Source organism: Pinus tabuliformis, chromosome 8 (assembly GCF_031772625.1).
Source record: "Pinus tabuliformis cultivar Carrire ecotype Pingquan chromosome 8, CPIR1, whole genome shotgun sequence".
Taxonomy (NCBI): Eukaryota; Viridiplantae; Streptophyta; class Pinopsida; order Pinales; family Pinaceae; genus Pinus; species Pinus tabuliformis.
Window position 1 is genome coordinate 1492767447 of NC_142294.1, and position 25815 is coordinate 1492793261.

Here is a 25815-nt window from a genome sequence, read left to right on the forward strand (position 1 = left end):
CCTTCCTATTGGGAAGTTCATAAGAATTCCATTATCCCAAGAAGGTCCATCCATTTGGAATCTAGCAAGAAAAGGAAATCATTTGATACAAAAACACTTCTTCTAAAAAATTCTTTATGGATAGATAACCATGTTTTCAGATGAAACATGGCAACAACTCCCAAAGCTCCATGACCAAAATGACTTAAGGGATTTTCACCTCCACATGAACTCCCAAGGATTTCAAATGTCAAAGACTATTGGGAAGAATCTAATTCAGATCAAACATGGATACAATGGTTAATTTCAAGGGAATGGAACCCCGGACCTAGGGAGGAGACTTGGTCAGATGTTTGGCAAAAGCTTTAGCAAAGACTCATCTTGATATCCAACTTAGTTGATAAACTACAATGGGGTTATGGAATAAGTGGTTCCTTTTCTATCCATGCAACTTATAGCTTGGAAGTAAGTTTCAAAGAATTTCCAAAAGATACCATCTAGAGCTGCAATTGGTGGATAAATCTATGGTTGAAGTTTTCCATCTTCTTATGACTCCTGGCTCAAGGAAAACCTTAACCTGGGAGAACATTAAAAAACATAAGTGTATGGGCCCCTCCGATTATTCTTTGTGCCTTGAGGACACTAAAATGTGGAACACTTCTTCAATAGTTTCCCCTATTCCAATCATTTAAGGAGTGATCTAGAATTTGGCATTGTTGGGTTGTGTTATATTCTTTCCACGACTAGCCACCCTATTACAGCGGGGCCTTAGAGGGGGGGTGGAAGCCCCCGTCCGTTGCATCCATTGCGTAGTGGGGGGGGGGGGGGTCATAGGGAGGGCGGAAGCCCCCCTTATCCAGAGGGTTTGAGGGGGGTGAGTAGTCCCCCTCTATCGGGTTTGGGGCAGTGTAGCAAGGAATTGTTTTTTGAACCCTATATTAGGTGGGGCGAACCTACCTATGGTTTTGAGCATGGTTTTCGCACATGGTTTTGGGCACAATGGTTTTCGGTCCATGGTATTGGATGCTTTGACATGTATATATATGTATTGTAACATTGAAAAGAACATAATGAAAAATCAATTTGGTAGTCCCAATTTTGGGATCTAGGGGAAAATCTCTATGTATATGTGTTTTATGAGTTATGCTCTCGCATTGTTTATTTTTTGTGTTTTAGAATTTCTATGCAGGTAATTTCTGTATGGGGTTAAAACCTACAAGCATGAAGAGATCAAACCATGATCTATCTAATATCCTTCACACCATTACCAATTGGAGGGATTAAGATTTCAATAATCCTATCTTGACCCAAATCTAGACTATCATTCCAGGATTTCTCCTTTGGTCTATTTGGAAAGAGAGTAATCATCGCATATTCAAAAATCACTCCCACTCATGACTCCCTTTAGAATATGGCTCAAGAGAGTGTAAAGAAATTAATTTCCACATAGCCCTAATCAATCAATACAAGTAGGCCTCAGGCAAGGAGGCCCTGCTGCTTCATAGTTGGTTCTCTACTCCAAGAATAATTTTTTCCCCCTCTTCACGCTGCTACAATGTTTGTTCCCTCCTCTTGGAGCCCTCCTCCCCCTAATTTTCCCATGGGTTCTTTACTGGGGGAGCAATACCATACCATGTGCATTCATATTGGGGGATATATATTGAGGAAAAAATGACATAATATATTGAGCATATAATAGGGGGTAAAAGTTTTTATATTGGCGGGTACAAAATATGGAGCTCAAAGTTAATGAAAAAATATTAAAGGGTATAAAAATGCTATTGAAAAAGTGGATACCTACAATATATAGTGAAAGTAGGGGTTTTTTAAATTGGGAAGGTGTATTGGGTTCGTATTGGTAGGAGTTAAATATTGTGACTTTTATAGGTATTTTCCAATATGTAGTCAAATAAAGGGTATTTTTTAGTATGCCATGAACACATGTGATATGTTAGAGGTTCATTGAGTGAAGAACCCGTGAGTTTTCTAAAGTTCATTTTTAATGGTGCTTCAGAAGGTAACCCAGGTGAGGTCGTATCTTCATAGATTATTTGGGATCCCCCATATATATTTATTCAAGATTTATGGGATATAACAATAAAAACAAAACAAAATTGAAAGCCTCTGAAGAGGGGCTATTGATTTCCTAGAATCAAGGCTACATCAAACATATGGTGGAAGAAGATCATCAACTTTTGTAAAAGTGATCTGTAAGATCTTTCATAGCACCCATATCATCAAAATATCTCTTAGTTGGAGACTTGCAAGCCTACTCATATGAGTAACATCACTATGTCCTTCCATTTTGATGATCATCCCTACTCACATAAGAAGAACTAGAAATAAAATTGCAGATAAGTTAGCCAATTGAGGATGCATCACATTAGCTTGATAGGTCTCCTCCTCATGGAAATCCTTTGAAGACTCTCCCCTCAAGCAAGAATGTTGAACCATAGATAAGCATGACAAATCACCCTGGCCGATCTCTTTCTATTTTATTCTTTTAGGTTCTTTGTTTGTATATCTCAGTCTCTAATTTTCCTATGTGGCTCAATTTTTAGTCTTTGTTTTTTGGTTTTTATATCAGCAAGTAGAAATATCTCCTATACTCTTTTGAAAAGGTTGATATCTTGGATTTGGTTTGGTTTTCTCAATGATACACTAGCACATAACTCCATAAATTAATATGTAATTCAAAAAACAATTCTAAAAATAATAACAACACTAAAAACAATTTTAGGAGCTTTAAAAAGTATCACCACCATGAGAAATCAAGCATAACAAAAATAGTATAATGAAGTCCAAAAATTAAATTGGCCCACACAAGAAAGAAGGGATATAACCTAAAAATAAAAAAAAAAATCCATAAAAGCCAAAAAAAAATATCATTATAAGACAATGAAAATGCTACAAAATATAAGGATGAAATCCAAAAAAAAAAAATGTCATGGAAAATTCAAAGAAAATGTTGTGAAAATAAAAAATTACCAAAAACTTAGGAAGAATGACGTAAATTAGTTAAGAAATGAACCAAAGTTCTTTACTCCTTTTAAGTCAACAACCACAATGAATTGGGAGAAAATCTTTAGATCTTACCAGTATAGAGGCTTTATGTGAAAAATGAAAAGCAAACCCAACTAAAAAGTGCATTCCAAACACAATGGAATTGTCAAATTTTCTCCATATTGCACAAATTTTGCCACAATAGAACAACTACTCCAAAATTTCAAGAGTTAATAATGATATATTTATAACTTTGACTTGAGAATCAGAAGAAGGAATATAAAACTCTTCTAATACTCAACATAACTACCTTTATGTTCAAATTAAAAATAGAGTAAACTCATCAGTGCTCTCATATGACATTGGAAATCGGATGGAGGAAACTAAAGAATGAACACAACAAATAAATAATACACACATATCTAAGATATGAACATTGAAGATGAGATTAAGCACAAATGGTTTATATTGAAATTAACATTATAATAATTTTTTTTTTTTTTTAATTTAAAATGGAGTAGTCGTTGTTGTATACATATCTTGGTTTTCAAAGATGTAATCAAATTAATAAATTAACAATTAGTTTTTTGTCATTGTTTTTTTAGTTAAGAGATTGTTGAAAAGTTGGATCAGTTTATCATCAATTTGAATCAGAAAAAGATTAAATTACAAAAAGCTAATAACAAAGAATTAATGATCTTATAGATTATTTTTAATCTCGTAAACTTTAAAATATCATTTCATTACAAAAATAACTAAAATACATTTAAAAAATAAAATAAAACAAAACTGCGGCGTACCTCTTATACTAACTTCGACCAATCTGATGCTAAACCACGTAACTGCACCGACAAACTTCAACCGATCTGCTGCTAAACCCTGACGTAACTTCACCGACAAACTTCAACCAATCTGCTGCTAAAACCATGGCGTATCTGCACCGACATTATCCTTACACAGTCTTCCCATGCAATTCCGGCCAACCTTCGTAAAAGTTATAGTTCAAAAAAGAATGATTAACTTTCCAGGGGTTAAAGCAAAGAAAAACCACGCGTCATGATTTTTTTGGCATTTTCTCACATCAAAAGAGCTTTTCGTATATAATCGAATGACAAGAAATATTGATGTGACTGCACATGCCACTGCATCGACCAAAGACGAGAGGAATACTCCTGTGGGAGAAACAAAAGCAAAACCCAAAGCATATCAACCACGAGATCAGATCTTCTTTTTCTTTTTACTGTGTGCAGATGCCTGCTTTGCTTACAATATTTTTAAGCGAAAGCCGAAACGCAGAACAGGGGCCTCAATGTTTTTTTTTTCGAGATTAGCTAACGCGTGGCTCCATTCTTTCAGGCCCAACTCATTTTCATCAAATTACTATATGTTTTTAAAATGTAATTTTTATATATATACACTAAAGGAATCGTGGTTGGACCAGTTTTTAGAGTGGACCAGTTCTCAAGTATACATAATCTTATCCAGAATTGTTACGCGTCAAGAAAAAGAATTTCTGACCGTACTTTAATTATCCAGAATTGTTACGTGTCGAGAAAAAGAAGAATTTCTGGCTGTACGTTAATTTCAAAATGGTGGGCATTGGTGTTTTTCAGTATACATAGTCTTATTCAGAATTGTGACATGGGTCCAGAAAAAATGAAAATGTAAGTGTGTTTCTGAAAACTATTGAAAACAGTACTTTAATATGAGCAATACCGTGCTTTCACGCCAAGGATTGTTCCGAAATGGTGACATTGGTGCGATTTTAGTGTGTTAAATACTTCCCAAAACAAAAGGCAAGCTGTGACTTGCAGTGGAGGTGGTCTGTAGTTTGTGTTATTGTGACTGGTAACATTTCTCCTGCGCGTAAACAAGATTTCCACGAGCTCCGGCGGTCGCGGAAACCCGACGAGAAGTCCTTCGAGGTAGAAGTACGAGCGATTCAAGAAGAGTGAGGGTATAGACGAAATGAAGCGGGGTGTTCCAAATGAGGCGCGCACGAATGCCGCACTGGATCGCGGTCGCCCATCACAGAATGTTTACGAGATCCCTCACAAGAATGCCACGCTGGAAGAACTGAAAAAATGGAGGGTAAGTATGTTTCTTTTTTATTTCAATTTTTATTAATAGTTGAGTGTGGAAAAAAATAAATAGATATTATGTTTTTATTGGTCAAAGGACAAATTTAAGTGATTTTTTTGTTAAAAAAATACATATGGTTGATGGTTGGATAATAATTACAATTTAGTCCTCATTATGATCATGAGTTATAGTGAGTGGTTCGAAACACTTGTCAACAATCTTAATGCGATTTTTTTTTTCACGGAAAAACTCTTTTAAATATGAATGAATATTATATTTTTATTTTAGAAAAAAAAAACAGGTTTAATTTATAAAATATATATTAAACTAAAAAAATAAAGTTAGAAAAATCCACACTGATTCAAGTTCTTTATATAGGGTGATATGAAACCATAGACTCTGATCCATTTTAAAATTATCCATTTTGGGTTTTTTACGTTTTTAATTTTGATTAGGATTAAGATAGAAAGAAGTTTTATCTATATTAAATAATAATTTGGTAGTTTTACTTGAGTTTAATTTTGAATTGGTCTACATTTAGATTTTGATAGGAAGAGAATAGCTTTTATGTATAATAAAATGATTTTATAAGATTTCTTTAAATTTTAGATTCATCTATATCCAATTTTGATGACTAAAAAAGTTTTGTTTCAAGTGGAATGATATTTTAAAGAGCTTTTCTTTTTTAAAAATGATTTAAGTTTCAATAGATTGAAATTTAAATTATTTTATTTTTTATTTTTTTTATAGTTATAAAAAATTCACTACATAATTAAATAATTTTATTAAACCCATCCACTTACACACAAAGTAAACTTTGTAACTTTTTACATCTGTAGATTCTAAGCCGGGACAATTCCTCAAAGGGTGTGATTCAATTTTGAATTCTATCCAAATCTATATTTCTACTTTCTGCATCTCTAGATTCTAATAGGGGACCATGCTTCCAAGGGTTTGATTCAATTTTGAATTTGATCGAAATCCATATTTGTATAACTAGGGGGAGCTTTGTGCATGGTAAAACATGCTTCTAGGGGTTTTTTGTCATCCAAAATTGATCAATCCGAATTTTGGTAATTAGAGGGAAGCTTAGAATGTTGTTTTTGGTGATTTTGTTCAATTTTGATTTAATTTAGATATTTAAAAAATTAATAAAAAAATCAGATTAGTTGACACCTTAACTTCTTATAGTTAGGAAGTTTCGAGTTTTGATATTTAGAAGGAATTTTGTCACGTGAGTGGGATTTTAGGGCATTTTCTCTTATACAAAATGTTTTAGCAAAATTTGACTCTTTTTAGATAGCAATATCTCATCTCAATTTCTAAACTATAATATCTGAAAGTCTCATATGATATGCAGATTTTAATTTCAATTATTATAAGTTTTAATTTCAATTATTACTTTTAAAATAAAAGCATAAAATATAATTTTTTGAAACAACTTAAATGTTTTATAATTCGTTTCTATTCTAGTCACTCAAAAGAATGTTAGTTATTATTTTAATGTAAAATCCTTCTAAAATGATTTAGAATTAATAAAATCGCACCTATTAAATTAGTACAACTACATTAAAAATATTAATGTGTTTGATATAGTTCAAGATTTCATAAATATAATAAAAAATAGTATTAACACCAAATAATGTACACATTTACCTGTTTAACCATGTATAAAAAAAAACCATGTATAAAAAAATTATGGATCAACTTTAAGTTAACAAAAAATGAATTACACGTCTTATTGTAAAATGTATCATTTTGCTAAATAAAATCTGTTTATATATAATTGAATGTTATAAATAATAATGAAGAACTTTTCATGAATAAATTTATTAGAATTGGAATCATCTCAAATCTCTAAGAAATTGGTGAGTGGGAACCACATGGCACAAATCTAGTTTTTTAAATTTATTAAAAGTAATGGATCATTATGCTAAATAAAATTTTCTTATATATAAGTAAATATTATAAATTATAATGAAGAACTTATTAGAATTGAAATACTTTTAAATCTTTAGGAAATTTTTGGCAAGGAGCCTCATGGCAGGAGTTTACTTTTTTAAATTTATTTTTTAAATTTATTAAAAATCAATGCAACTTAATAAACGCTGCAATACACTATAATCATTGCATATTCCCTTGAAAATCAATATAAACACTTAACTAAAAAAATCCACAGATCCTCATCCACTTTAAAAAATAAAAAACTTTCCGCAATTAAATTTAATTTTTTAAAATTCAATTTTAACATAATTGGTCAAAGTGTCATATCAGTAATTACATCCTTCAGATAAGAATAGGAAAGGAATTTTTTTTTCTGAGTGTGCGGCATCTTGCTTTGATCATGAGCGAAAGCTCACGCGCGGAAACAGGGGCCTCTATGCACTCTTTTCAGGTAAGCAATTTACGCGTGCCGCGTTCTTCAGGTCGAAATCATTTTCATCGGCCGCATATCTGTTTTTAAAGTTTAATTCTATGCAGCGCACGTATATTACGCACACTGAGATATATTTTATGGACTCTAGTAGTTAGAGAGAAGCTTATTTATGGCATAATGACGCTTAGGTGTTTCGCTCAAAATTCTAAATTGATCGATGTAAAAATTTTGATAAGTAAAGGGAAGTTTTATAGATGATGAAATAATGTTGTTAAGGTTTTTTCCAAATTCTAAATTGACCTGTGTCTAGACTTTAATAGCTAAAGGTGAGCCTTAGGTATGGCAGAAGAATGTTTCTAATAATTTTATCTATTTTTAATCAACATAGATCTTTAAAAAATGGGAGCCTTATGTATGGTGGAAAGATGTCCCTAATGATTTTACCTATTTTTTAATCAACTTACATGCTCTAAAAATGGGTCAAGATTCAAATGAATCAAAACTCTGATTTTAAATATCTTTGTATTTCAATAGTTATAAAGAAATTTGCTACATAGTTAAAGAAATTAGTTTAACACCTTCTCTCACATGTACAACAAGTCTACCCTTGTCAACGTTTATCCCTATTTACATAGTGATGCCCCATTCTATTTTTTAATCTATAATTCAACAAATCTATATATAACATGGACTTTAACTTCATTAATTACCTTTAAGATAAACATATGATATAGTTTTTCACTTAATAATTTTGAATATTAAAAAAAAATATACTTAAACATAAAATGTACTCATTTCTTAAAACTACAAAGACTTTTTTAATGGGAAGAAATGGCCATTGAGAATGTCGCTAAAAATATGAGCATTCACAAATTAAGGCACATCACTAGAATCCACATAGTAAGAGGGATTATAAAAATTAATCACTCCTAGTTCACAGATAACATGCTAATTGAACGTGCATCTACAGTGATAGCCTCTTCATTGAAAGCAATAATGGTTCTCTATGTAAATGTTTCAAAAAATCTTACGAATTGTGGGAAAGCCAACTTTATGCTTGGAACACAAGGCCTAGAATGCAAGTGTTTATTACTAGAATACCTAACTTCCAAGTTCAAGACAATTGGAAGTCATTTAGGTATTTGGGCATCCCTATATGTCTTCACCCCCCCTTCCTACCTCGCCATTGCTACCAATAATCAACCTGAAGCTTATTCTCTTCAATTGGGTATTAAATTGGTCTCCTCCCCTAGAATACATATAATTTGAACATTATAGGTGACTCCAAAAAAACCATTCAACATTTGTGCTTCGACACTAATCCCACTAGATCATTGTTGATTTCCATATTCTTCAAATTCATCTCTACTACCCCTCCTTTTCTAAGATTTATTTCTTCCACATTGCTTGATCCAACAACTCCTTTGTGTATTTTCAAGCAAATAAATCCCTTTTAAAAAATGTTGTGGTTTAAGTTATCAATGGGAAATGTTCTAGCTACCTTATTTCATGACAAGGCTCTTATTTAATTTACCATTCTTAGCCATGAAACATGTTAATTAGATGTTTTCAACCCATATATATCAATTATTTCACCTCCCTTATGTAGCTTCTTGGATTGAGGTGGGATCTTGCACACTGGATTGGAAATGCTTGTCAAGTCAATCAATGATGATCTTGTGTCAACACTACCCTACTAGGTACAGGTAGTTATTTTCTCCAATTTAAGTCTTCTAGGGTTCCTATTTCTTTTTTATTCTTCCTTACTACCACCTTTGTCTTTCCACTCCTCTATGCCCTTTATTCCCCATGGCCCTTTCCCACTGTGGACTTGTCCCTCTATATCCTAATTTTTTTCATGGTTGTATGTAGCCTCCTTGCCATTAAGATCACTATGGATTAATTGGAAGATGACATATTTTACCGCCACTAATCCTCCCACTCTCTACAAATTTAATTAGCCAACCTAGAAACTAGACTAGAAACAATGATGAAGATAATGATTTAACACATGGATTTAATCTGCTAAGTCTAAGATGAAATCAATGCAAGTTGGAGTATGTTGTCAAATATCATCATTGGTGATTGGTCATCATCAAAATTTTGTGTGGCACTCCTCCCCATGCGAATCTTGCTCTATTTACCCACCAAATATGAACTCCACTCTTTCAAACCTTGATGTAGCAACCCCTAAAGTTTCTTTACCAATTCAAAAAATAAGTTGGGTATGTATTATATTATTTCCTTAACTTATATGAAACATGGAAAAAATGGGGTTTGAGGGGGGGTTGTTCAGCCCCCCCTAGTTGGGGGGTAGGCCACATTTGACAGGGTTTGGGGAAATGACCTAAGTATTTTTTTTTGGGTGGTTTTTTTCACTTGCCTTTGCTGAGTTGGGGGGTATGCCACATTTGACAGGGTTTGGGGAAATGACCTAAATATTTTTTTTTGGGTGGTTTTTTTCACTCGCCTTTGCTGGTTTTTGGCCCATGGTTTTGTCCATGGTTTTGTAGTTTCCGTTATGGAACTACAATTCCATTTTCAGTTCATATGTTGTGGGTTGTATATTGTATTGTAATATATTGTACAGGAAAAAATGAAAAAGAGCTTGATGGTTTCCTAAGTTTGGGTTTCTAGGATAAATTATTTATGAAAATTTGTGTGTTTTCCTTTGTATCTTTTCTGTTTTTTATTAATAATTTGTTTGCATCGATTAATTTTATAGGATTAAAACATAAATTTGTTATCAGAGAATTTTTGTATTCAAAGTGACACCTTTGTGGTTAAGGGGTTTGGATCATATTTGTGGTAGGTCTTGTTATAGTGGGAGATTTGTGGGATTGATACTTGTGGTGAATTGTGGTGAGTAGTTAAAAAATAGAGATCACGAACTTTAATGGGAAAAGTTTTGAATTGTGGAAGATCAAAATGGAAGACTTGTTGGTGGATAGAGTGGATTGTTGTGGATCCAATTGCTGCATTGAAGGGGATGTCAATAGAAAATTGGATGATGATGGATCAGAAAAAAAAACAACATAATATGATTGTGTCTCTCAAATTCAATATTATTGAATCTGTCAGGGGAAGCAACAAAAAATGATTTGTGGGACGCGTTAGGGGCTTTATATCAGTCTAAGTCCCTAGTAATCAAATTGTTCCTATAGAAAATGTTGTATGACCTTAGGATGAAGGAATGGAGACTTGGTGATAAAGCATCTGAACACTTTTAATACTATGGTGGGTCAACTATTATTTGTTGATATTAATATTGCATATGAGGATAAGTGCATTTGTTTATTATGTTCTCTACCAGACTCATGGGACATTCTGGTTATTTCAATAGGTAGTAATGAAACTACCTTCAAATTTCAATGAAATAGTCTCATCCTTGTTTTCAGAGGAGATGATACAGAAAAGCATGGAGAGTTAGAATAGAGATGCCTTGTTTGTAAGTGGATGCTCCGAAAATAGAAATAAAAATAAGTCCTCAAGTGGGAGATATAAATCTAGAGGAAGATTGAAATCTCTAGGAAAGTTCATAAAGGTATGTTGGAGCTGTGGAAAATAAGGGAATTACAAGAAATATTGTAAACTCAAAATTGCATAGAAAGGGAAGGGATCTTAAGATGCGCCTTTTGTAGAAGAAAAAACCTCCTCAAATGAAGGAGGGGTGTGTACTTGGCTTCTTCAAGTACACAATTAGATCATGAATCATCACTAATTTACTCATACTCATCCTTTCATATGACTCCTCACAAGGAGTGGTTTTGTGAGTATCAAATATTCAATGTTCGTGATGTTTTATTAGGAGATTACTCGAAAGCTAGAATCATAGGATAATGAAAATTCAAGTCGGAGATCATGGATGGAAGGATCAATACACTCCTTGGAGTTCTGCACATCCAAGGATTAGCCAAAAAATTGATTTATGTAAGAAACATGAGTGATGCAGGTGTAAAAATATTGTTTGAAAAGGATACCTACAGGATGGTTCGAGGAGCAATGGTATTTATAAGGGGAGTTTGAATTGGAACTATGTATAATATATTGGGAAGCACTGGTAGTGTTTGGTGTAATAATTCCATTATTACTGAGAGTGGAGTAGAAGAAGGGAAAACTCTTGTAGCTTCAGGAGCAAATACTATGTTGTGGCATCAAAGAATGAGATATTAGGAAGGACTACTAGTGTTGGGTGCAAAAATTCCATTATTATTGAGAGTGTAGTAGAAGAAGGAAAAAACATTGCAACTTCAAGAGAATAGATTATGTTGTGGCATCAAATATTGGGACACATTGGAGAGAGGGGCCTTCGAGTATTGCGTGGAAATGGTATGGTAAACGATATGTTTAATTTCTCTATGAATTTTTACTTTTGTGAACATTAATTATATGGAATCATAATCGAGCGAGATTCTTCTATGGTGCTAGGAGGGCAGAGGGAATACTACAACTAGTGCACAATGATGTGTTTGGACCTATGTCATTTGCATCACTAGGTAAATCAATGTACTGCGTCTCATTTATAGATGACTTCTTAAGGAATTCATGGATATGTTTCCCTGGAAAGAAATCTAAAGTCTTTGACAAATTTAAAGAATTTAAGGCTCTGGTGGAGAATCAAATAGAGAAGAAAATAAAGGTGTTGAGGATGAGTATTGGTGGAGAGTTATGAGGGAAGGAATTTGAAGAGTACTGTAAAAAGTGGGGTATAAAACGATATAAGAATACCCCATACACACCTCAGTAGAATGGATTTGCAGAAAGGATAAATAGGACATTGATGGAAAAATCAAGGAGCATGCTCAGTGGTTCCAGGTTGAGACAAGAATTCTGGGTAGAGGTAGTGTATACTACATGTTACTTGGTAAATGACTAACCCTGAAGTGTTGACAAGCTCCAACCTGTAGGGGACTTCATGCACTAGCCTAGCACCTCCATTCCATCCTATAATGACTGAAATGAGACAAGAGTGTGGATTCTCGTGCCAGGGACAATGCTCCACGATACAATATGATTTACAATGATTTTTATTTAACACCCAATCACACTATGACCTACAACACAACTATGACATCATCCCAAAAGAGACTCCTATACCTCCCAATAATGCCTTTTCGACTCTAAGCAGATTGACTCTTTTACAATAATGACTCTTCCAATGATGACACTTTACAAATCACTCTTTTACAACTTTAAAATGATGACTCTTGGCCTTGACACTTCTTCACAATATACTGCCATGTCTTCAATGGATGTCCCACTGTAATGCTTCCTTTGATTTGACCCTTATGCTCTTGAATTCTTGCTTGAAGTTGTAATTAAATCTTCTTCTACCTATATCCAAAATTTGCCCCGTGAAACCAACCCCAAAACAAAACATAATAGCCTTCAACTTACCTCTGCCTGCAAAACACATGTAAGTGCATGATAATGAATAAATACAAATTAAAAATTACAATGCATACCTGTTATGAAACCAGTTCACAAAAAGACAGAAAAGATATATCAACGCCTTAGAATTCAGCCTCTTCGAGGAGGCAACCTCCTTTGCATTACACAAATGAACAATTCTTGGATGATACAAATGACTAAACCTCCCTTCTATATATAGGAGTCTAAGGGGTCACAATATAATCAAGCCGACATAACAGTAATAACATAAGGGCACACCAATAACAATAGTGGGTTACATTAATAACAATATGGGGACAATAGGGGCACAATAATAACAATAAGGGCTACAATGACAATAGTAATGGGGGAAGCACTAGTATTATAGGAACCTAACATTACCCTCTTCTTCCAAAACGTGTTGTCCTCAACGCTTGAGTAGTTTTGGATGCTTCTGTATAAAATTCTCATCCTCCCATGTGGAATCTTCGGTGGATAAGTTCTTCCATTTGATGAGATACTCTGAAATTGATCAATTTCGTAGCTATCGAGTTCTTGTTTCGGTGACTGATTCTGGTTCCAATATGATTTTTCCTTCCTCGTCAAGTTCTGGAAATATTGTTTGAACTGGGAACTTGTCACCTATAACCTTCTTTAAACATGAAACATGGAAAACTGGGTGCACTTGGGAAACTGCAAGAAGCTCCAATTTGTATGCTATAGTACCAATATTTTGCAACACCTTGTATAGACCATAATACTTTGGTGATAATTTATTATCCTTCTTAGCTTGCTTGAGGTACATTTTTTGATATGGTTGTAGCCGTAGGAATGTCCAGTCACCTACATCAAAACTTCTTTCATTGTGATGTTGATTTTCCTGTTGTTTCATTCTATTCTACGCCAACGTGAGGTTATCCTTTAAGAGTTGGAGAACTTGTTGTTGATGCAGGATGTGATGTTCCATTGCTTGAACCTTAGAATTTTCTCTTAAATATGATGTGATCGATGGTGGATGATATCCATAAAGTGCCATAAATGGAGTCATTTTTGCTGCAGTATGGAAGGAAGTGTTATACCACCATTCAGCCAAAGGCAACCATTTGACCCATTGTGTCTGTTAATCATATACAAAGCAATGAAGATATCCTTCCAAACATTTGTTTACTATCTCAATTTTCCCATCAGATTGAGGATGATAAGATGATCTATGAGCTAACTGAGTAGTGAGACAAAAAAATAATTCTGTCCAAAAATTTCCGGTGAATATGGGATCTCTGTCGCTTACAATAATATTTGGGTTTCCATGTAGCTTTTGAATTGTTTCCATAAATGCAGTAGAAATTGTATTGGCTTTAAATGGATGCGATAATGCACAAAAGTGTGCATACTTGGTAAGTTTGTCAACTGCCACCATGATGACACTCTCTCCTTTGGACTTGGGTAAACCTATGATAAAATCCATTGAAACCTCCTCCAAATGTTGGCTTGGAATGGATAAAGGTTGTAATAGACTCAGGGTCTTAATTTTTTCAACTTTATTTTGTTGGCAAACTAAACATCCCGCCACAGAATTTTGAATATCTAATTTAAGGCCATCCCAAAAAAACTCCTTCTTAATCTTGTGGTAAGTTTTTAAAAATCCTGAGTGCCCTCCTAATGGAGTAGTGTGCAGTGCCATAAGAATCTTTTGTTTGAGTTGGGAATTCTTACATATGTATAAGCGATCTTTGTACCATAACAAATCATTTTTCCAGCTAAATGTATCATATATACTGGGATCTTGTTGTATCTTTTGAATGAGTGCCCACACTTCATCATTCTTCCATTCATCCCTTGCTTTGTTTATCCAATCTGATTGGATAATAGAAATGGTGCACAACAATGCTTCCACATCCTCATCCTTTCTTGAGAGTGCATCTGCCACAACATTTTTCTTCCCTTTTTTGTAGATGATTTGAAATTCATAAACCCAACATCTTTGTGACCCATTTTGTTTCTCTTCAAAGCATAATCTTTGTTCTAAAAAGTATTTAACACTATCATTATCCGTTTTTACCTTGAATTGTCTTCCCATTAGGTAGGGTCACCATTTCTTAAGTGCATGTAGTATTGCCAAAATTTGCTTCTCATAAATTGCTTTGTGTAAATAATTTCCTTTGATTGGATGACTTTCGAAAGCAATGGGTATTTCATATTGCATTAAAACAACACCAATTCCATTTCCTGAAGCATCACATTCCACAATAAAGGTTTTTATGAAGTCTGGCATAGCTAAGATAGGTGCTTCGCACATTGCTTCTTTAAGATGTTCGAAGGCCTTTGTTTCTTCTGGAGTCCATGAAAATGCATCTTTCTTCAATAATGTTGTTAGAGGCGCTGCTATTCTCCCATAATTCTTAAAAAACTTGCGATAGTACCTTGTCAACCCAATAAATCCTCGCAAATGCTTTATGGATGTGGGGATTTTCCATTCCCTAATGGATTTAATTTTGCTAGGGTCTACCTTAACACCTTCATGAGATATAATATGACCCAGATATTCCATCTCTTGTGCTCCAAAGAAACATTTGGAGCTTTTTGCATATAATTGTTTCTCCTCCAATAGTTTGAGCACCTTGTCAACATGCTGAACATGATCCTTCCAAGAATTGTTGTAGATTAGTATATCATCAAAAAATACTAACACAAATTTTCTAAGGAAGGGTTTGAAAATGGAATTCATCAAACCTTGAAATGTAGAAGGTGCGTTGGTAAGGTCAAAAGGCATGACCAAAAATTCATAATGACCCTCATGAGTTCTAAATGTTGTTTTTGGAATGCGTTCAGTCTTCATTCTGATTTGATGATATCCTAAACAAAGATCCAACTTGGTGAAGTAAATTGATCCATGCAATTGATCCAATAATTCATCAATGACAGGAATGGGAAATTTATCTTTAATATTGAGCTTGTTGAGCTCCCTATAATCAGGAAACATGCGCCATGATCCATCCTTCTTGTGCACCAATACTACTAGAGCAGAGAAAGCTTTTTGACTAGGTTGAATTATACCACCCTCTAACATTTATGCAACCATACGTTCAATTTCACTCTTTTGGGCGTAGGGATATCTGTACGGCCTAGTCTTTGGAGGAACACTTCCTGGAATCAAATGAATAGCATGATCATGGTCACGAATAGGTGGGAGGCCTTTGGGAGTCTCAAATACCTTGGAATGATTGTCCAAGACTTTTTGGAGATCTAGAGAAATAGATGATTTCGATGTACGAACCTCTAGAGAACATAATTGTGTAATTACGCCTTGTTGTTCCTTCTTTAGAAGCTTTGTCATACCGTTAGAGATGATTACCTTTCCCGGTTTCCCTTCAATACCCCTTAATTCAACTTCCTTTCCTTCCGCACATAATTTCATTAAAAGTTCTTGAAAATTAAAAGCTATTGTACCCAAAGATTGTAGCCATTGGAATCCTAGTACAACATCAACACCACCCATTGGAATGGAAAGCATTGGGCTATTCAATACATATTCTCCCATGGATAGCTTGATATTATGGCACTTTCCAAAGCAATTTATGGTTCCTCAACTTGCAACCATCACTTGACATTCTGGTGCTGGATATAGGAAGCAATTCAAATCCTTGGCTATCTTACAATGAATAAAATTATGGGTAGCTCCTGAATCAATCAACACTATTGCATTTTTCTTCTTGATATGTCCTTGTATCTTGATAGTTTGAGGAGTGGTAATTCCATCCAATGCATTACAGGATATGGTTGGATTCATTTCTTCTTTATATAGGGTTTGTTCCTGGAGTATATCCTCTTCTTTTGACATTTCTTGTTCCTTTTCTTTCTCCTCTTCACAATCTATGTAGAATAATTTCTTCTCAGTACACTTATGACCTTTAGTGTATTTGCTATCACAACTGTAACAAAGTCCTTTTGCTCTTTTCTCTTTCAATTGTTGTGGTGTCAACCTTGTGGGTTGTGGAAGGCTAGGGGCAACAACACTTCCATCTTTATAGTTGTGAGTGGTAGGCTTCCTGAATGCCATAATTTTTCTTTCCATTTTTCTTGCTAACCTGAATGCCTTCTCCAATGAATCAGGTTCCCAAAGGCAAACCTCATGTTGGATATTATCCTTTAAAGCCCCTATGAAAACATCAATCCTATGCTGCTCTGGAATATATTTTACCCTTATGTTCAATTTTGGGAAGTCCTCAATGTGCTCCATCATTGAACCCTTTTGTTTGAGATTTATCAATTGGCTAAAAAAGGTGTTGCTTTTTGTATCCTCATAATGTGCTATCATTTATTCCATAAAGTTTTCCCAAGTGACAATTTGTTTATGGGAGCAAAGCCATTGATACCATACAAACTGATTCATTTCCAAATATAAAGTGGCAATACGTACCTTTTGTGTGTTTTGCACATTATGGAGATCGAAAAAATTCTCCATCTGTAGTATCCATGTTTCAGGATCCTTGCCATCAAACTTACTCATATCAATTTTTAGAACACGATGGGTCTTCAATCCAACATTAGAGTCTATGAAATCATGATTAACATTTCTTTTGTTGTCATCATGAGTTTCATTTACTACCCTTTCACCATTAGTAACCATTTCTTGTAGCAACTTATTCAAATTTATCTTCAATTCTTCCATATTAGCATCCATGCCATTCATCTTAGCTTCCATGGCATCCATCTTAGATTCAATTGCCTTTTGTGAGAGTGAAATTTGTCGTACTTGGTCATGTAATTTTGATATATCATGTTGCATTTCTTCCTCTTCTTCACAAGTCATACTAGATCTTTTAGGTCACTTACTAGGTGTTTCCATTTTCTTTCTTCGGGGTATCAATTAATGCTAATAATTATTCACTATTCCCTTTGAATTCCTTCAAACTAATTTTTCAAACCAATCTTATGCAAACTTTAAAAAAAAACTACACACCTGTTTTTTCTTTGTAAGAACTCGATATTAAATCTATTGTATCTCTATAACTGTGGATCTTGAATATCTGAAATCACATCCTGCAGTAGCCCTTCTGATCAAGATTGGATTCTCCAAGGAAGAGTTATGCCAAATCTCCCACGTGACCTGATTATAGACTAGTTTAGTAGAGTGAACTTGTACGAAGTGCCACATGTCACTGTTTCAACCTTAGTACCTGAAACTAATAAACAGAAAACTACAGGCCTTCCTCTTTCTGAAATGTCTTACGCAATTTCAATCTAATGCTCAGAACAAAATTTATGACGATTTTCCCCAGGCCACCTATTTGGAATGTAATTCAGGATTCTGCAGAAACCCTAACTTCTCAGATCATATCTCAGAAAATATAGCGAGAAAAGCTCTGAAATTTAGACCCTAAGTTCAAAACGACTTCGGCTCAAATGAGTTTTTTTTTTCTAAAACGTCGTAGAAAAAGACTTATAGCACAAATACCATGATGACCTATTTGGAGCAGCGAAATCCTAGAATCCAAACCTTTGATACAAAATGTTATGAAACCAGCTCACAAAAAGATAGAAAAGATAGATCAACGTCTTAGAATTCAACCTCTTCAAGGGGGAAACCTCCTTTACATTACACAAATGAACAATTCTTGGATGATACAAATGACTAAACCTCCCTTCTATATATAGGAGTTTAAGGGGAAACAATATAATCAAGCTGACATAACAGTAATAACATAAGGGCACAACAATAACAATAGTGGGTTTCTATGGGGCACACTAATAACAATATGGGGACAATAGGGGCACAATATTAACAATAACGGATACAATGACAATAGTAATGGGGGAATCACTAGAATTATAGGGACCTAATAGTACCTGAAGTGTGCTTTTCACTTTTGTTGTTCACTTGCTACAGTAGTCGACAAATACTTCCACTCTTGATATAGGCCTGGACTCTATGAAAGACTATATCCAAAATTGACCTAAAGATATATACAATAAAAACTGATGACAAACCCTAGACTTGTGATGGACCAAGTTCTAAGTACAACAACAAAGAACATTCCATCAACTATGACAAGACTAGTAACATGAACTTACAACATCATATAGATTTAACAAACTCGGTGTAGCATCAAGAATATGTAGCATAAAAATGTGTAGTATCAAGAATAGGACATCCGAAAAACTAGTTGTGATGTATAGAGACATAGAGATATAATCGAGACACTGTATATACTTACGTTGTTTTGCAAAAACATATGTCATAGATGATACTAAAAATTCAAATGTAAACACTAATCATACATACCTTTCTGTAGGAGACCTACCCTTGACTGTTGATGTGTGGTCCTTATTGTAGTGAACCTTGAATGCATGCTTTTTCTTTCCTTCTAGGACCTCGATATTGAATCTGTTGTATCTATGTAATTGCGGATCTATAGGGTCTAAAATTGCGTCTTGTGGTGTCCCTCTGAGTCGTATTTCCAACCCCATAGGTCTGATCAATGTTGGATTTTTCAAGAAAGAGTTATGCCCAATATTCCACAATGACTTGATTATAGACTGGTTCAGTAGAGCGAACTTGTAGGAAGTTCCATGTCTCACTTCTGTGAACTCTCGACCTAACAAATCTACTGAACGAACTATAGTCTATCCTTGTTTTATGACTATTGACAAAATTTGAATCCAATTCTCATAGATAAAGTTATGATGATTTTCCCGACGTCACCTATTATACATGGAATTTGGGAGCCCGCATAAACCCTAACTTCCTCAGGTCATTTCTTTGAAAATATAGCATACCAAGATCTGAAATTTGGTCACGAAGTTCATTAAGATTTTTGCTCAAGTGAGTTTTAACTTCTACTTCTGAAGTGGGGAAGAAACAAAGTTGTAGCGAAAATTCAACAATGGCCTGTTTGAAGCCACAAAACCCTACTAGAGGAGGATATCAAGGTCATTATTTATATGAATGTCTTGAGTTGAGAGGGTCCTCAACAAGTGAACATTGGAGGGATTGTAGGAGCAAAAAAAAACATTATTAATTATTGACTATTCAGTGACCACAACCAATTATGAGTGCCATGCCACAACCCCATAGGGTTTTAGCCCACTAACTAGGGTTGCTAACTTCAAACATGAATATCTCTCAAACCGTGAATAATTTCTTGGCATGCCATATATCAACAGAAACATCTCGATGACTAGAATCCATCTAGAAGACCCTTGACTCAGAATAGAGTAAGTTTTCAAGTCAAAATTCCCATGAAATATCGGGGTAGCCGCTGGTGCTGCTTGGGTTGACATCAATGACAACAACTGATCAACACTAAGAAATGCCTTTTCCAAACACTAATGTTGGAGCTTATGAAACTCATTTATGCTACTTAGTTTGGTTTTTATAACTTTGAACAAAATTCACAATATGTCCCTAAATGATTCTTGGAAGTGAGTTGAAACTTGCCCCAAAACTCAAAATGGGACACAAATGTGAAAACCATTAGTTCTATTGGACTCCTATAATAGGATTATATCTAGGGACACCCCCTCCATGGAATCCATAGGTCAAATATTGATTTATTTGGATTTTCCTAGAGGTTTGGTTTTTCTCATTAAATATGAATGCAAAATTTGCAAAAAGGCGTTGGAATTTTCAAATCTTGAGTGATCATGGGTAGCGTTCTCACATAGGACTTGGAAAAACACAAATGTCGGCTTAAAAAACTCATTTATGATGCTTGATTTGATTTTTATACCCATGTACAAAATTCAAAGATGTCCCTAAATGGCTCTTGGAATCAAGTTGCAACTTTCCATAAAATTCAAACTAGAACTCAAATAGGAAAATTGTCGATTCCACTGGACTCCTTGAACCATCCTATTGCTAGGGACACCCTAATCTAAAGACTCCATAGGTAAACCATTTATTTATTTGAGGATGTTCAAAGACAGGGTTTTATTCAGTAAAGATCAATGCAATTTTTTCACAAGGGGTTGGACTTTCCAAAACACTCGCTCGAGTGATCATGGGTATTGTGCTTGCATGGCCCTTTTCTAAATAAAATTTCCAAAGCTTATGAAATTGAAATTCGAAGCTTGTTTTGGTTTTTATACCCACAAAAAAAATCAAATATGTACTTGAATGAATTTAGTAAGCATGATGCAACTTTCCATAAAATACAAATCAAGACTCGAATGGGAAAATTGTCAATTATGCTTGGATCTTAACACCGATTTTTACCTAGGGACACCCCCTCCTAGGGTTCTATAAGCCATGAAATCATTTATTGATGATATTTAGAGATATGGTTTTGTTCAAAAAATGATAATGCAAATTTTTCAAGGGGGTGGATTTTGCAAAGCACTCACTTAAGCAAATGTGAGTAGTTTGATTGCATGGGCCTTGGAAAAAAAAACTTTCCAAATCTTAGGGAACTCTTTCTTTCTACTCAATTTGGTTTTTGTACCCACAAAAATGTCTCTAAATGACTTTATCAAGTGAGATGCAACTAGACATAAAATACAAAGTAGGACTCACATCTCCAAACTATTAACATTTTTGGAGTTTTGGCACCAAGTTACATCTAGGGGCACCACACTCCTAGGATTTCATAGGCCAAAAAATTATTCATTGAGGATTTTCAAAGCTGGGGTCTTTTTTAATAAAGGCTAATGCAAATTTTGCACATGGGGCATATTTTGCAAAACACTCACTTGAGTGATAGTTTTTACTGTACTCGCATGGGCCTTGGCCAAACACAATTTCTAAAACTTATGGAACTCATTTTTGTTTTTATAGCCACAAAAAAAGGATCCAAGGGCTAGAGACCAATGGGAGAGGGTGCCTGATGAACCAAAACTATGTACTAGACATCCTAGTGAAGTATCACATCTAGATTAAGTTGAAAGTGGCTCAAGGAAGATGTTCCATGACATTACAATAGTAGTTTAGTGGTATGGTATCATCATTAGCTATGTTAAGCATGAATATGACATATGGGTGAATTATAGAACTCACCTTGCATGGGTAAGCATATGTGAGTACCCAAGTGAAAATATTATATGGCATAAATACCACTAACAAAAAATAGGAAACTTTTTACCCACATAAGATAAGAAAAAATGGACCCTTTTTTCAAATGCATAAAATGGTGTAATTTTATGTAACTTCTTAATAAGTGATTTACATTAATGATCATATTTGAGAAATAATAATAAGGAATCTTCTATAAGAGGGGATCTATGACAAGTGTAACATTCCCCATGCCTGACCCATAGGATTTCTCTTACATGTATTTGGGTAGTTGTCGAAAAATATAACTAGTGCATGACAATATATTTTTATGATGTGAATAACACTACAATGTGAGAATATAATAATCTAGGAAAATAATTTACCTACCCAATACTATTGGGGGCTTCTTAATGTGCTCAAGTGTGGTTCTAAATCTATTAATCAAATGAAAATAACATTTGGGACATGTGGAACATAGAGGAGAATCATCTTGCGTGAGAACGCTTGGATAGTAAACCATGGATGAGGAAGCTTTGGACTAACACTTGTTAGAGAATGCATTATACTAGAGGAGAGGTGTTGATCCCGAGGATTGTGCTTAGAGGGTGTTTCACTTGTATGGAATTATATCCTTATTATGTTAGCCTCCCTCACCTATTGTATATATAAGGGAGGATAGAGTTGTTGTATATTTTGTCATCATTGTAATCTATTCATACTATTAGGAAACCATAATAGTATGAAATTAGGGTGCATGAGTAAACCTTAGAAAAATAAAGTGGGAGAGAGAGATATCTTGTATGTTTCAAGAAAATATTTCTTTTGTCTGAATAGTTTTCTCATGTGATTCTATGGTTTATGCTATGCATGTATACCCTAGAGAATAACATGGTATCGGTTTGATTCATGATGATGACTATGATGGACCTTGATGTACCACCAGATTTTATAAAATCATAGAATACATGGATAGTGGAGCAACGCCTTGCATGATTTTATAACCTTTCTCTTATGGGATGTGAGGCTAGGGAAAAATCATGGTGATATGAAATTTATGAGTATTGATCATGGTATGACACCTTTCTTAGAATACAAGTTAGTTATTATATATTTTATGATGTTCCATGGAGGTGTTGTTGTTTATATTGATGTAAGAGTTGAAGGCTAAGGATTTGAGTCCACAACCCTAGGGTGGATAAGTATATATGGAGACTAGTGCTAGAGTTGTCTTTCCATGCACTTGCGTGATGAACCATGGCTATAGTTTGTAAACCCTAAGGAATAAAACAATGCTAGTGTGAAGAGCATATGTGCTACAAGATTGTTCAAGTCAAGGGAGGACTTGTTGATGTTCATGCTAGTTTTTTGTGGATTTATGATGGTGGCTATAATTTTTATGACTTTACCTTGCTAGAGATTGTACAAATATTATGATAAAAATATTTCAAATGTATTTCATTTATTGTATATATGTATAAGTTATATTTCTATCCAAATTTGTGTGATTGAGAAATTGATTTTTCATCTTGCATTGTATTCATAACTAAGTAATTTCTAGGATCTATAATTTGTGTTGATTTTATATAACATAGGGTTCAAATCATTACGTGATTTAATATATAGCTTTAATATTAAGAACATAATTATTTTACATGTATTTGGGTAGTTGTTGAAAAATATAACTAGTGCATGAAAATATATTTTTACAATGTGGAAATGTTATGTGAAAAGATAAGCATCTAGGAACTAATTTAGCCACCCAATACAATGGGGGAAATTTTAATGTGCTAAAATGTGGTTCTAAATCTGTTAATCAAATGAAAATAACATTGGGGACATGTGGCAGATAGTTATAGGAGAATCATCTTACATGAGGACACTTGGATAGTAAAACATGGAAGAAAACACTTTGGACTAACAACTTGTTAGATAGTGCACCATCTTAGAGGAGAGGTGTTCATGCTTGGAGGGTGTTTCACTTATCTGGAATTATGTCCTTATTGTGTTAGCCTCCCTCATCTATAGTATATATAAGGGAGGACAATATATTTTGTCATCATTGTACTTTATTCATTGTATTGTCTTAGAGAAGTCTTGTAGGGATAAATAAGTTAGGTTCATGAGGAAACCCTAGTAGTATGACATTAGGGTGCATGAGGAAACCATAAAATAAGAAAAGGGGTGAGAGAGATGTCTTGTATGTTTCATGGAGAGTTTTCTTTTGTGATAATTGTAGGTTTCTCATGTGATGCTAGGGTTTATTCTATGCATATATGCCTTAGAGAAGAACATGGAGTTGGTGTTATTCATGATGATGACTATGATGGATCTTGTTGTACCACTATATTTTTTAACCTCATAGAAGACACATAAAATGGAGCTAAAACCTTACATGATTTTAAAACCTTGTTCTTATGGGATGCGGGGCAAGGAAAAGATCACAATGAGATGAAATTAATGAGTCTTGAGCATGGTTTTGTGCCTTTCTTAGAATAGAAATTGTTATTATATCTTTCATGATGTTCCATGGAGGTGTTGTTGTTTATGTTGATGTAAGAGTTGAAGGGAAAGGATTTGAGTACACAAACCCTAGGATGGAGAATTATATATGTGGACTAGCGCTAGAGTTATTTTTCTATTCACTTATGTTATGCGACATGGATATGGTTTGTAAACCCTAAGGAATAAAACATTGCTGGTGTGAAGAGAATATATGATACAGGATTGTTGAAGCCAAGGGAGGACTTATTTGTGTTGATGCTAACTTGTTGTGGAATTTTTATGGTGGTTATAGTTTTCATGATTTTACATTGATAGAGTTTGGAGAGTTAGAGGTTGTACCAATTTTGTGATAATTTGTTCACATATCTTTCATTTCTTCTATATATGTATAAAGTATCTTTCTATCCAAAATTGTGTGATCTCAGATTTGATATTTCATCTTGTGTTGTCTTCACGATTAAGTAAATTTGATGATCTATCATTCATGTTGATTTGATATAACATAGGGTTGAAACTATTAAGTTATTTAATATAGAACTTGAAGATAAAAAAAATATATAAATTATATTACAAATTTAATGTTGTGACTTTGCTAGTTTCTTCATGATCATCAACTACAGGGATCAATAAGAATATGCCTAACTAACATGTCTTTAAAAACCCAAGGAAAAAACCTCCAATAAATCAAAATGTTAGAATGCTCACTTAGCCATAGGTAATATTGCATCATTTCCACATACATGGAAATTCAACCTAGCAATCTAGTAATTGAACATCTCAAAATGTTGTCAAACATACATTTTTAACAAAATGGCATAGCATTCCCAATATAAAAAATGAAACCTCGTGTTTATATGCCTAAACATGGAGGTATGGTGTATGGTGACCTATATAGAAAATGGTTCTAATTATGACATGTCATTCCCAACGTGAAAGTATGGAATACGAAGTCATATATACGAAATTGGTTTCATTTATAAATCATTGACCACTTCCACCCTCACCATCATAATTTGCATCTTTGAAATTATCTTTCTCCTCTTACTAAAAGGAGTTCAAATTTTTTTCTTTTGGGGCGGGCTTCGTTTCTCTACAGATTGCACAAAGAAACAAAATTCTCATTAGATCTTTTCCCCATAATAAATTATCACAATTATAAAATAATAATTTCTAATTCGAGCTTAGAAAACTCACTACAAATGATATAATTATTCACAAGGGTGTCATTCTCCTCTGTGACCCCAACATCTCCACTATGCCACCCTATGATAGTTACACGAGTCAAAGCATATAATCTAAACAAAAAATCATAGAATCGATCTAATTCACCATAAAATAAATAAATAAAATAAAAAGGAAATGAATGATCTTACCATGAATGTATTTCCCAATGATGAGGATTCATTAGTGTGTGGAGTAGTCAGCTACACAACCTGCTCAAAGGAAACATCTACTATTGCTTCTAGCAATATTTCATCATGGATTGATGGTC

At 34.1% G+C, this 25815-nt stretch overlaps 1 protein-coding gene across 1 annotated transcript in view; it reads left to right on the forward strand.

Annotated features, from left to right (window-relative positions):
- Positions 1-4617: 4617 nt before the first annotated feature.
- The window catches only part of LOC149241477 (calcium-transporting ATPase 8, plasma membrane-type-like), a 244784-nt gene continuing 223586 nt past the window's right edge, over positions 4618-25815 (forward strand). The window contains exon 1 of the mRNA XM_089373995.1: positions 4618-5073. Coding sequence (XP_089230121.1) covers positions 4951-5073 — 123 coding nt within the window. The 5' untranslated portion in view covers positions 4618-4950. The remainder of the gene's footprint in view (positions 5074-25815) is intronic.